The sequence below is a fragment of the Centroberyx gerrardi genome, chromosome 3, assembly GCF_048128805.1.
Source record: "Centroberyx gerrardi isolate f3 chromosome 3, fCenGer3.hap1.cur.20231027, whole genome shotgun sequence".
In the NCBI taxonomy this organism is placed as follows: Eukaryota; Metazoa; Chordata; class Actinopteri; order Beryciformes; family Berycidae; genus Centroberyx; species Centroberyx gerrardi.
This window is the reverse complement of record NC_135999.1, coordinates 22,351,833-22,364,890: the sequence shown is the minus strand read 5'-3', so window position 1 is coordinate 22,364,890 and position 13,058 is coordinate 22,351,833. Positions and strand designations below refer to the sequence as shown.

Genomic DNA, 13,058 nt, shown 5'->3' with positions numbered 1-13,058 from the left:
TTCAAAACGTCGTCCAAGCACACTCTTAACCTCTTTGTTCACCCAGTGGCATTACACTGAGGTTATTGCTTCTCTCGGCTTATTGCTTTTCTTGTTATTATTTGCCTCAGCGCCTCTTGATTAGAGCGCTACATTGTTGAGGGAATAAGAGTGAATCATTTTGGCTCTAAAGTGTGAACCTGGCCAGCTTTTCACTATTATGAAACCGATGTTGATGTTATAGGGCCTAGAAAACACTTTATAGGTAGATTCAACAGTGTCAGGTAGTATGAAATGCTACCGATGAAGCTAGAATAACTTTACATTTCTCAGCCAGTGTTGAAACAGTGTAATTGTCTCACTATACTCTCTCTAAACTGCTTTATAGTAGCTGTGTTGCTCAGTTCAAAACGTGTCCAAGGAGACAGACACAAACACATTCATTCAGTTCACGGATTCGTGACATGATCACAGAGCCTGATATAAATCATGAGTGCCGAGGACGAACAGCTGATTGTGTTTTAATTGTGTTTTGTGTTGCGCGTCAAGTTAATTTTATTTTGTCTTCTTTCGAGGATCGCAATGGAAATAATTGTTTTAAGTAAACCTAAACCTGCTAATATACATGGGATTTTAGTTCATCATGTCTCTTTCTATTTCTCAAATCAAATCAAATCTTTATACTCCTCTCTGGGTCTCTCTCTCTTTCCTCTGTCTCCCCTGTCTCTCATACTCATACTCATTCTCTCTCTCTCTCTCTCTTTATCTCCCTCTCTCTCTCCTCTCTCTTTCCTTCTCTCTTACTCTCTTTTCTCTCCCCCTCTTCAAGTCTCTCTCTCCTTCACTTTCGGCCTTACCTTAGTGTCTCTGCCCCTCTCTCTTTGCCTCTCTCTCTCTTTGCCACTCTCTCTCTCTCTCTCTGTCTCTCTCTCTGCCTCCCTCTCTCTCTTTGATGATGGGGGTATTTCTATTCTGTGGGGGCTGTGGGCTCAGCGAGTTTGTTTCTGTGTGTATAATCCCCTCTCTCTGGGCGCCAGCATATAAAAGCCCAGAGGGGCCCAGCGCACTCACACACAGACCACCAGTCTCAGCCCCGAGTCTACTCCTGTACGCACACACTGCCACAGGTAAGACAGTGGACAAACAACATATAGACAGAAAAAAAGAGAAGGGGGAGGGAGAGGGAGAGGGGGGGAGAAAGAGGAGCGAGAGAGAGAAAGAGAGGGAGAAACAACAGGTGTAGAGAAGAGTGAAATAGGGAGTAGATTACAGCTACAGCAAAAGGATGACACAAAGGTCATTCCTGTTATGTAATGTAATATCAATAAAAGAACAGCACCTATCACGCATAGGTGTATTTTACTTATACATTAGGGATTATTCTTTATATAAATTATGCTACGGCTAATGTTTGATGTCTTTGGAAACTCAAATGTAATCGCATTGGTTCCAGAAACGCAGCACCGACATTGCTGGGTGTACGAGTCGGAAATGCTCCTTTTGAATTCCAAATTGAAATGTTTTTTTTGAAAACTTCAGCTAGTTTCAAGCTACCGACAAACTCTTTTTGTAACTGCGATGAGATACTGCTGTCCATTGAAACTCAGGATTTATGGATATAAAAGACGCTTTGGTTTTTGGTGCTTTGCAAAGAATGACAGCCGTTTAGTCGGATTCTTTATTTCCTTTTGTAGCGGGGACTTCAAAAGACGAGGGGGATTATTTTGTGCTCTAGTTTGATGCTTTAACTATCAGTGTGAGGAAGATCAGGTGACAGGATAGGAATTTGTGTGGTGCAGTTTGGACTGAATTTGAGCTTTGTTAGTGCTACAGTGTTAATACAGCTTCGCTTCTCTTCTCTTCTCTTCTCTTCTCTTCTCTTCTCTTCTCTTCTCTTCTCTTCTCTTCTCTTCTCTCTTCTTCTCTGCTCTTCTCTTCTCTTCTTTTCTCTTCTCTATTCTTCTCTTCTCTTCTCCATTCGTTCATCATTCCAGTCATCATGTCTGCTGGAGGAGAGAAATCCAAGGCTGCTTCCCAGACTGACGGGAAGGCTGCTCAGTCTAAGAGGTCTGAGATGGGCATGATGTCCTACAAGGTATACACACACACACACACACACACACACACACACACAATGCATACTCAGAAAAAGAAGCATTCACACATATTATACAGTCATCTCACACCTTGACACCTTGTTATGCAGCTGGCCTCACACTAACACTTTACCTACTGGGCTGATGTCTGTCATCCAGCAGCTGCTAGTTTCCATAGCTATGTGAGGGGGCGGTGGACAACTAGAAGTGACAGAACAAGACCATGTAAAAAAAAAAAAAAAGAAAAGAAAGAAAGAAAAAAGAACCAGACCATGTAAGGCTTCTCAGAGTTCAGCCTCTGTGGAGAAAGCTGTGACAACAACACAGTCGCTTCCCTTCGCTCTCTCTTCTCTCCCTCTCTCTCTCTGTCTTGTTTGCACGCTTCTTTTCCTTTGATCGCTCCCTTTCTCCTCCCTTTGTTCCACTCTCTGCTTTCCTCCAACATCCCACTCACCCTTTGCTGCTGAATCCACCTCTGTGCTACTACTATGACTCTGTAGTCATCTGTTCCCCCCTCCTCCTGCTTTCTCCTCCTTCCTCCAAATCCCTCATTCCCTCCCTTTCCTCTCACTGTCACTGCTGTCGCCCTAAACCTTGCTCCTTTCTCATTCTCCGTCTATCTTTGTTTACTAATCCTTCTCCATCACGTTAACCTCCATTCCTCCCCCCCCCCCGTCCTTCCAGATGTGTGTGTTCGACCAGGAGAACTTCCAGGGCCGTTGTATCGAGATCAACGCCGAGTGTATGAACGTGTGTGACATGGGCATGGACAGGGTGCGCTCCCTGCGTGTCGACTGTGGACCGTAAGTAGCCCATAGATGCACGTACACACACACACACACACACACACACACACACACATGTGCAAGCAATGCACCCACACTACACACACTCACACACACACTCATTTGCTGTGAGTTACATTTTACATTTCACACATTTTAGGCATTTAGCTGATGCTTTAATCCAGAGTGACTACCAATGAGCGCAACAGTAGAGTAAACTTCAATTGCTAGAACACCAACATAACAAGCAACCAGCAGCAACGACTGTGATGGACAGAGACATACTGCCATGACAATATTCCTGTGAACATATAATGATCATGTAAGAGAGAGGCGCAAGGAAAATAAATAAATATAAGAACTAAGGAGAAATGGAGATGGTATGGATGGAATGGTTTTTTTTCAAGTTAAGAGCAAATTAGAGCAGAAAGAAAGAAGGAAGGAGAATAAAGACATGGGATAAGGCATACAGGCGATGTGTTACCACCATACTGCATATAAAATAATCCCCTTGCTCTTTACACTTAAAGCAATGCAATCACCATGCATCCTATTCTGAGCTTTGCGGGGGTGAAATTCTCGTTCCCTAAACCCTACTCTTCCTCCCTCCTCTCTCCTTATCTCACCTCCTCCTTCTCTTCCTCGCCCCCCCCTCCCCGCTCCTCCTGACCTTTCCCCCTCCGCAGCTTTGTGGGCTATGAGCAGATGAACTTCTGTGGTGAGATGTTTATCCTGGAGAAGGGCGAGTATCCCCGCTGGGACTCCTGGAGCAACTGCCAGAAGAACGACTACCTGCTGTCCTTCAGGCCCGTCCGCATGGTAAACGCTCTGTTCCTCTGTCTGACTGTCTGACTGCAAATGGAAAAAAAATGTATTCCTGGCTTTGGTGGCTTTTATCCATCCACTCATCTATCATTCATTCATCTAGCTAAAACATTCCCCACAGTGGGTAGCTCTCTTTTTCTTCATCTTCTATCATTCCAGTGGTGGAAAGAGTAGTAAAAAATCCTACTCAAGTAGAAGTACTGTTACCTTGCTAAAAATGTACTTAACTAGAGGTAAAAAAACTGGTGTAAAAATCTACTTAAGTAAAAGTAAAAAGTAGCTGATTTAAAAAACTCATAAGTACTGAGTTACTTAGAAATAAGAACTTTGTTAGATGTGATCTTTTCCATGAAATTATAAAAAGATGAGAGGACAGAGTTCAAACTACAGTCTTTTAATTGGAAAAATTAGAAATTACAGTACAAATTAGTGTACAAACAAATACAGCCAGATTACTCTTCTCTTCTTTGCTGACTGACCAATTACTGCGAATCGCTTCACAATTGGCCAACTTACGTTGATCCAGTTTCAGCTGCTTATGGAGAAAATGTAGCTGAGTACAACACTTCAGCAAAAATGTACTTAAGTAAAAGTAAAGTCACTGACTGATCACTGAAAAATACTCAAAAAAGTACACAAAAACGGGACTCAATTACAGTAACAGGAGTAAATGTAATTAGTTACTTCCACCCTTGTATCTATCCTTATTCTAACTCCTCTCCTCCCCTCGTTTTCTTTCCCCTCTGTCTTCCAGGATCCCGAGAAGCACAAGATCTGCCTGTACGAGGTCGGAGAGTTCAAGGGCCGTAAGATGGAGATCATGGACGACGACGTCCCCAGCCTGTTCTCCTACGGCTTCACCGACAGAGTGGGCAGCATCATGGTCAGCTGCGGAACGTGAGTGGCAGCCGTTACCACGACCGCAAACACACACCCACGGCGCTGTCACACCACCGGAAAACAGCTCAGACTGACACATAGGAAGCACTTAATGGGGATATTTGCCTACATAGAGCTTTCGAGACGCGTGGCAACACAATACAAGCATTTCTTTGCCTCTTTTAACGATCAAGAAGAAACACCTGGGGCTTTCCTGTAGCCGCCTATGGAGCAGGACCTCAATTATAGCCTACTGCTCTAATCATTGCTCCATATGTCGTTTCTGATAGGGAATACACACAAGACACATTTTTTCAACAGGGTCAACACCCAACATTTCTGTAAATACTCCAGGATTTACTAATGGATGGATCTATAAAGTTCAGCTCCATGTGACTCTGCCTGTCTGAGACAATTCCCAGATTCAAGACGTCATTCTCAACCTCAGAAAAACGGCAGTGTAGTCATTAGCAGGCTGTGTGAGTGCTCTAGCTGTTTGTCTGGAAAGGAGTTTTAGAATAGAGCCTTTTTTTTTTTTTTTGTTTCTCATCGGCAGCTAGCCAAGGGTGTCACGAACGTCAGCAGCACAGTAGTATATCTGTGTCTGTGCGTGGCAGCAGCAGACACTGTGATTACTTCATTTGTAACTCTCCCCGGTGCTTGGGAGGAAAGAGCTGAAACAAACAACCCGAGAGAAGGGTCTGCGGTTTGGCAGCCTGAAAGCACGACAAACAGATCGATACCTTAATTTGTTGGAGGGTGTTCATCCTCCTGTATCCCAGCTTTCTCCCCGCCTCATCTTTCTCTCTCTCTCACTCCTGCTGGTCTTTCATTCTGCTCAATCTTATCTCATGGTTTTTTTTTGTCTTTCTCTCTGCTCCACATACTTTATTTTCCCTCCTCTCTTTATTCTCTCTCTGTTCAATCACCTTTTTCCTCCTGTAATCACTCCATTCATTCTCACTTTCTCTCAAAATGTAAATTCTCTTCTCCTCCCCCCTCCTCCTCCTTTCTCTCTCTCTCTCTCTCTCCAGTTGGGTGGGTTACCAGTTCCCCGGCTACCGCGGCAGCCAGTACCTGCTGGAGAAGGGCGAGTACAGGCATTTCAATGAGTACGGCGCCCGCTGCCCCCAGATGCAGTCCATGAGGCGCATCCGCGACATGCAGTGGCATCCCCATGGCTGCTACACCATGTCCGCCAAGTGAAATCCAGCGAGGGCGAGGAAGAGAGGGAGCGGCGGAGAGATGGAGGGTGAGGGCGAGCAGAGAGATGGAGCAGGAGCAGGAGGAGGAGGAGTGAGGGCGAAGAAGGAGAGGAGGAGGGAGAGGGTGTAATTTTCCCTCCTCTGTCCCGAAATCTCTTGCCGGTTCGAGCGCGGGATGGAGGGGAAGATATTTAGAGTTTTTTAATTTCATTTCTTTTGAACGCCCTCTAGTTGTTGACACATTGTAATCTAGTGATGATCAGAAGACGATGACCCAAAAGTTATTATTAAATGAATAGGAAACGACTGACAGACCGTCGAGACTGGGTCTGATGATAATAAACGTTCTCTCTCCAATTTTGTTCTCACTCTCTCACCGTCTCTGTTTGTCAGCCCCCCACCCCCACCCCCCACTTCCCATCCTCCCCTCCATCCTTTTCTCCCCCTCACACATTTCCTCTTCTTCATCTCACCATCCTCTGCCTCTCTTCAACCCTCAGTCAGCCCATTAGTAGACTGATTTTGGGTGTGGCACCAGTGTGAGTTTGTGTGTGTTTGTGTGGTGGGGGATCTGAGAGAGGAGGAAGCCACAACCAGACAGAGATTTTAGGTTGGCGGTCCACTGCGCTCTCTCCTGTTTACTGTACTCAGATCCTGACGCCACATCAACCCTGAACCCCAATAAACGCTCTCTCATCCTGCTCCATTTGAAATGACTGGTTCTTTCATTCACACATGCTTATGATGTTTTAAGGATTTTTGTGGATGCTCTAATCCTGAGTGAGTAGTTAGGGGTCCAGTGTCTTCCTCAAGAAAGAAACTAAGAAAACAAGCTAAACTAAACCAAACCAAACCAAACCAAACCAAACTAAACTAAACTAAACCAAACCAAACCAAACCAAACCAAACTAAACTAAACTAAACTAAACTAAGCTAAACTAAACTACTAATTGTGATTTAGAAAGCTATTATAATTCTCTGAAATGCCAAGTCAAGTTTGTTAAATCTCATTGTTTGGTATTTGCAACGCAGATATTACAAAAGCACTTCTTTTTTAAATGTGTAAATTTTAGGTACACCTTCATTCAAAAAAGTCGGAATGACACTGCTAATTTATGTTGCCTTATTTGGGAAAAATGTAGCCTAAGGGGTGTGACTTTAAAAAAAAAAAATGATGTGCTGATGCTTTCTCCTTTAATACGCAAACTGTACTTTGTTAACTAATACAATATTTATAACTTCAAGGATCAACCAGCTCAGTGGCTTTGTTGTCAGAGTAGGCTTCACCTTGAGACAGTTTGTGATTTCTATTCCCATTCAACTCATGTCTTTAGCGCTCGACATAATTTGTAGTGCAGAAGGACAGATTTGATTTGCACAGAAGGGAAACACACTGGATCAACATTCTGAATCCACTCAACATTCTGAAGCCACTGAAAGCATTCAGTGTGTTTGTCTAAAACACCAGATTATGTTTTGAAATTTTGTATGATGAATGCCTTCATGCGTCATTTATCTATCTCACCAAAGAGTGTGCTGAAGCGCTGTGTGGTCTGCAGACGAATGGCTTTGACTCTTCGACCACTTTTCGGCTTTTACACTTTCTTTTTATAGAACAGTGTCAATAAATTATGCAATTCTCACTCCAGTAACGCTCATCAAATATTCAAAAAGGCAACCAGCATGCATTACATTATTTAATGTGCAGAATCCCTCCTTGCCTTGTGATTGGTCCATGGCTCCTCAGTGATGTCAGTAATGACTAGACTTTTACGGAACAGAGCTTTTAAATAGTTCAGAGCGCTTCCTATTCATATCCATTAAGAGGCAAGTGTCAGTAAACTGAAGAACAATGAATATCAGTAAATATAAACAATGTTAGCCCGGAAATGACGGTTTCCATGAGGATTTGGATATATGTCAGATGTGATTCACTGGTTACAGTAATAACCTCAGACCATCTTCTCCATATTCTTTGTTATTCTTCCTTTATTATCTGTCCAGCATACTCTTTCTATCCAAGCATAAAAAAATCAGCACTGTTGTCATCAATGATAAGAGGATGCTCCAATAAGAAAACACCTTGAAACTCTATATAAAAAACCCCCCAGACCAAGCAGTTTGACAAAAAGGAAAAATATATACAACAATATCATGCAACATACAGTATATATGGTCATAAATAAAACAAAGTTCTACCTTCTGATACTCTTACATATATATCATCAATCTGTGATGTTGACATTGAAAGTTAGTATCTTTCAATGTCAACTTAACATTATCCAAAACAAATCTGTTACGTTCCATCTCATTCCGTAACATTAAGAATATTAATTTATCTGCTCTTTCTAGTGGAATTGACAACCTCCCCAGCAAAGACAATTTATCCACCCCAGATGAACTGGTCTCTCATTACAATGATGGACTTCATAGTCTTTTTAATGCTCTTGCTCCTTTAAAAACCCGGTCTGTCTCCTTTACCCACTCTGCCCCTTGGTTTACACCTGAATTACGCCAGTTTAAAGCCAAGGGCGGATATTTCATTTCACTGTTGGGGGGGACAATAAACAGAAAAATTTCTCAAGAGCAATTCCTGAAGGGGACACCAAAGGTGCCGCCAAAAGTACTGTTGTATTAAATGTATATAGAGGTCCATTATGAAACATGTCCATAAGCACTTCATTCCTTTCTTATGAAGATTTTATCAAATTGCCTTTGATATTACTGGGGTCTTTCTACTTGGCGTTTCGGTGCACTGAAAAATGATCGGATGTCTGTTTTTCTTTTCTCTGCCATTTTAACTGACCTGGCTGGCTGACAAATAGACACACACACACACACACACACACACACACACACACACACACACACACACACACACACACACACACACAGCATGCAGGTTATTTACAGTAGTAGGTGAGATGCAACACCTATTAACTGAACTAAAGCTAATATATGCCTAATTAGATTTAGTTTTCCCGAAAAAGCAGATCTCTAATGTTTTGCTGTCAATGTGTAAAAGTCCAGAACGCTATGAAGCCTGCCAGAAACTTACTTCAGGGTCTTTTTTAAGAATTAAGTCTTCATTTATTTCCAAAATTATAAACAAAATTACATAGTGGCAGCCATTTTACATGCAGTAAGAAAAAAAGAATATACTTAGAACCTAATTACGTAGGGTAAGTTAATCTTAAATAGCCTATTATATTATAGAAATATTACTGTTACCATCTACAAAAGATAATTTTGGTATGAAAACCCGCATTTTAATTTAACCAAGTATCCTGTATCATAAATACATGTCTGGCATTTGTAACAAACCAAACCGCTTGAAAATCGGTCGAAAATTCAGTGAGTTATGAGGATTTTAATTGTGGACAGACCTCCTGCCTCCATACACACACATGCATTAGGAGACGCGGCTCCGTACCAACACGCTGACGCACAAGATTCAACCGCGAGGTAATGGAGCGAACAAAAGGCAGGTAGGCAGTGGACCAAACCACTGTGAGGCATATGAGAAGGGGGGCCGGCAATCTTTCGAAACTTAAAAACGCATTGTTTTGTGTCTATAATTAGCACAAGTGCTTTCAATACATATTATTATATTATTTAAAATTATATAGTTATGTTTACAATGATATATTGAGGGGGACAACTCTCTGTTTTTCCCAGGAAGGGGGGGTCCGGACCCCCCTGTCCCCCCCGTAATTTCCGCCCATGTTTAAAGCTAAAAGCCGTCATCTGGAACGCCTTTATGCGAAAACTGGCCTTGTTGTTCATAAAGACATGTATGACAACCACATACTTCTTTATAAGGATGCTCTTTCCACAGCTAAATCTACCTATTATGCAAATTTAATTAGGTCAGGAGAAGGGAACACAAGAGCCCTGTTCTCCACGGTAAACAATATTTTATGGCCACCGGACACTCTTGCACCTCACCTGTATTCAATTGCTCAATGTAACACCTTCATGACTTTTTTTAATGCCAAAATTGAAAATATTCACCAGCAATTGACCTTTTCGAACAATACTACACACAGTTTACTTTATTCGCCTTTTTATGTTTCCCTCTTTTCTTCACTATCTAGTTTTAAACTCCCAGCTGTTGCTGAAATATCTGGTCTCATTCGTAAATCCAAATCATCTACCTGCCAGCTAGACCCCCTTCCTACTCATCTAGTAAAAGTCTGTCTACCTTCCCTGTCCTCTTTAATAACTGATATCATACATTCCTCCCTTACTTCTGGTCTTGTTCCCTCATCTCTCAAAACAGCTGCAATAACTCCAATACTTAAGAAACCTGGTGCAGACCCCAACAATTTGAATAATTTTCGCCCAATTTCAAATTTACCATTTCTTTCCAAAATACTTGAAAAAACAGTTGCAGCTCAGGTACACATTCACTTGATTGACAATAATCTGTTTGAACAATTTCAGTCTGGTTTTCTCTCCTTTCACAGTACGGAGACAGCCTTGGTGTTCTTCTTGATCTGAGTTCACCATCTCACATAACATCCTTCTAGAGAGATTAGCTTCCATTGGCACCTCTCTTGCTTGGTTTAGATCGTATCTCTCTGGCCGCACTCAGTTTGTCCAACGTAAAAATTCGAAATCACAGTCCTTTCCAGTTACTAGCGGTGTCCCTCAGGGCTCTGTTTTGGGCCCCCTCCTATTTATTATTTACCTTCTACCTCTTGGTCATATTTTCAGGAAATTCGGCATTCAATTTCACTGTTATGCGGATGACACCCAGCTCTATCTATCCACCAAGCCTACTTCCACTCTTCCGCCCACTTCCCTTTCCGACTGCTTACTGGAAATCAAATCCTGGTTCTCATACAACTTTCTCAAACTTAATAGTGATAAAACTGAGGTTCTCCTCGTTGGTACTAAATCTACTTTGGCTAAACCTGATAGTTTTTCTCTGACTATTGACAATTCCATAGTTTCTCCTTCCCCTCAGGTTAAGAGTCTGGGTGTCATCTTGGACAGCACATTATCTTTTGAAGCACACATTAACAATGTTACTCCGTCTGCATACTTCCACCTACGCAATATTAATTGTCTTCGCCCGTCGCTTACAGCTAACAGCACCGCCATTCTCATTCACACCCTGATTACATCCCGTATTGACTACTGTAATTCTATCCTCTTTGGTCTTCCTCTCAAGTGTCTTCATAAACTTCAATTGGTCCAGAATTCAGCTGCCCGTATCATTACCAGAACTCCTTCCATAGATCATATCACTCCTGTTCTTCAGCAGCTTCATTGGCTCCCTGTTAAATACCGCATTGATTTCAAGATTCTGCTTCTCACCTTTAAGGCCCTTCATAACCTAGCACCTTCGTATCTTTCTGAACTCCTTCATATCTACACACCCTCTCGTACTCTCAGATCCTCTTCTGCCATCCAACTCACTACACCATCTGCCTGCTTGACTACCATGGTGTCTAGAGCCTTCAGTCGTTCTGCCCCCCGCCTCTGGAACTCTCTCCTACAAGACATTCGCAATATTGACTCTCTCTCCACCTTCAAATCTCGTCTCAAAACGCACCTTTTCAAACTGGCATATTCGGTCTGATCCTGAATTTAATGGGTACACCCACATTGAGTTTTGCACTGATGATGATTTTATACCTATTTACTGTATTAACTTTTACTGTATATCATTGCTTTGTTTGATTTTATGATGTCTTGATACATTGTTGCTTGTTTTTAACTGTGTCTTGTAAGGTGTCCTGGAGTGCTTTGAAAGGCGCCCATAAATAAAATGCATTATTATTATTATTATGTTCAGTGTAATCCAGGAGTTATTTTTTGTATTTTTTTGTGTTGTAATTTATGTTTTTTTTTGTGTACCCATTTTTCCTCAACCTGCCACTTCTACTTCTATTTCAGTTACTGATTTTCCTACATTTCCCAGGATGCCTTTCGACAACGCCCAGGGAACAGTGCTGAACTTGTTGAATTTCAGCTGTGGGTTATAGGTGCAGGTTGAGAGAACGACAGAAATAAGGATACCGATAGCAAAGCTAGACGTTTTCCAGTCGAGAAAAAGTGTCGCGCTCCTTATTCAAAACGCAGCATGTCTTGTCGCTACATTGCATTCTGGTCTGTTGAGGCTGCTGTCGGTGGAGAAATCGGTATCTCTGCCTCTTCTACGATGGATTTCTCCCTGTATGATTGTTGAGCGTCTGTGAAAAATGGTGAATCTAGAAAGAAGCCGTCGCGCTTTGATTCTGAGGTACTGACACCAAAACCTGACGTTTATTGCTGAGGTTTTAGATAGCTGAAAATGTCTTTAAACATTATAGGGTGTAGCTGGAAAGATCTCAGTGTGACATCATCTTGTCTACGTTTTGCCAGTTGTCAGCGGGATTAAGAAAAATCTACCACCAAGCAACAAAATTGACCCAGAAATGCAAGGTACATCACTAATAGCTGTTTTTTTTTAACAGTGTTAAAGTGTTTTATAGTACATTTTTCATTTAACGGAGTTTACAATTAAGTGTGTAATATGATGATGTAACAATTCATCACTTTCTTCATCATCTTCTTCCTCCCACTCCTTCATTCCCTCCTTATCTCCCTCTGAAATGGAGGGGAAAGCCGAGTTTACCTAATCAATAGATTCCTATGTGATTCCAGTCCAGAAATATACTTTTAATTCACCTCTGCCTCTGTCTGCCTTCCGATGAGAGAGAGAGAGAAGGAGAAACTTCACCTGCCGCACTTCAGTCTATAAATACATTGAGACAAGACACCTACAAGGTGCTGGGTGCCTTCCCTCACTAGCCAGTTAAATATGGATCGGAGGAGTACTGACGTCAGACTGACATGCACACACACACGCATGCTCCCAAACATGCACACACACACACACACACACGCGCGCGCACACACGTACAATGCAAGCTAACACGCACGTACTGTATGTATGTACACGCATGAGTAGACGCACAGAAGGAGGCACACACACACACACACACACACACACACACACACACACACAAACAAACTCCCCTTACCTCCAGCCCTGCCTGTGATGTCACTCTGTGAATTGGGACTGTCTCACCCGCATGGCATTATGGGATATCTTATAAGAGCTTAATGACTCCTAGGGGTGCAGTAGTACTGTAACTAATGGAGAGAGAAAGAGAGAGAGGAAGGGAGAGAGAGAGAGAAAGAGAAATAAGACAAGCACACACACACACACACACACACACGCACACACACGCGCACACAGAGAATTGCCTGCTACGTCTCCATCTTCTCACTAT

The 13,058-nt window shown here is 42.3% G+C and overlaps 1 protein-coding gene and 1 long non-coding RNA gene across 2 annotated transcripts; one reads left to right on the top strand and one right to left on the bottom strand.

The window, feature by feature from the left end:
- The first annotated feature begins 1,978 nt into the window (after positions 1-1,978).
- Positions 1,979-5,770, top strand: crybb1l2 (crystallin, beta B1, like 2). Its single transcript, XM_071916311.2, has 5 exons — positions 1,979-2,074; positions 2,760-2,878; positions 3,547-3,679; positions 4,440-4,582; positions 5,599-5,770. The coding sequence occupies exons 1-5, from the start codon at positions 1,979-1,981 to the stop codon at positions 5,768-5,770; spliced, it is 663 nt and encodes a 220-aa protein (XP_071772412.1).
- A 4,924-nt stretch (positions 5,771-10,694) lies between these two features.
- LOC139925079 (uncharacterized) lies at positions 10,695-11,546 on the bottom strand. The gene is made up of 2 exons (XR_011785264.2): positions 11,282-11,546; positions 10,695-11,104 (listed from the first exon to the last, which is right to left on the bottom strand). It is a non-coding gene; the product is annotated as an uncharacterized LOC139925079 (long non-coding RNA).
- Positions 11,547-13,058: the final 1,512 nt, after the last annotated feature.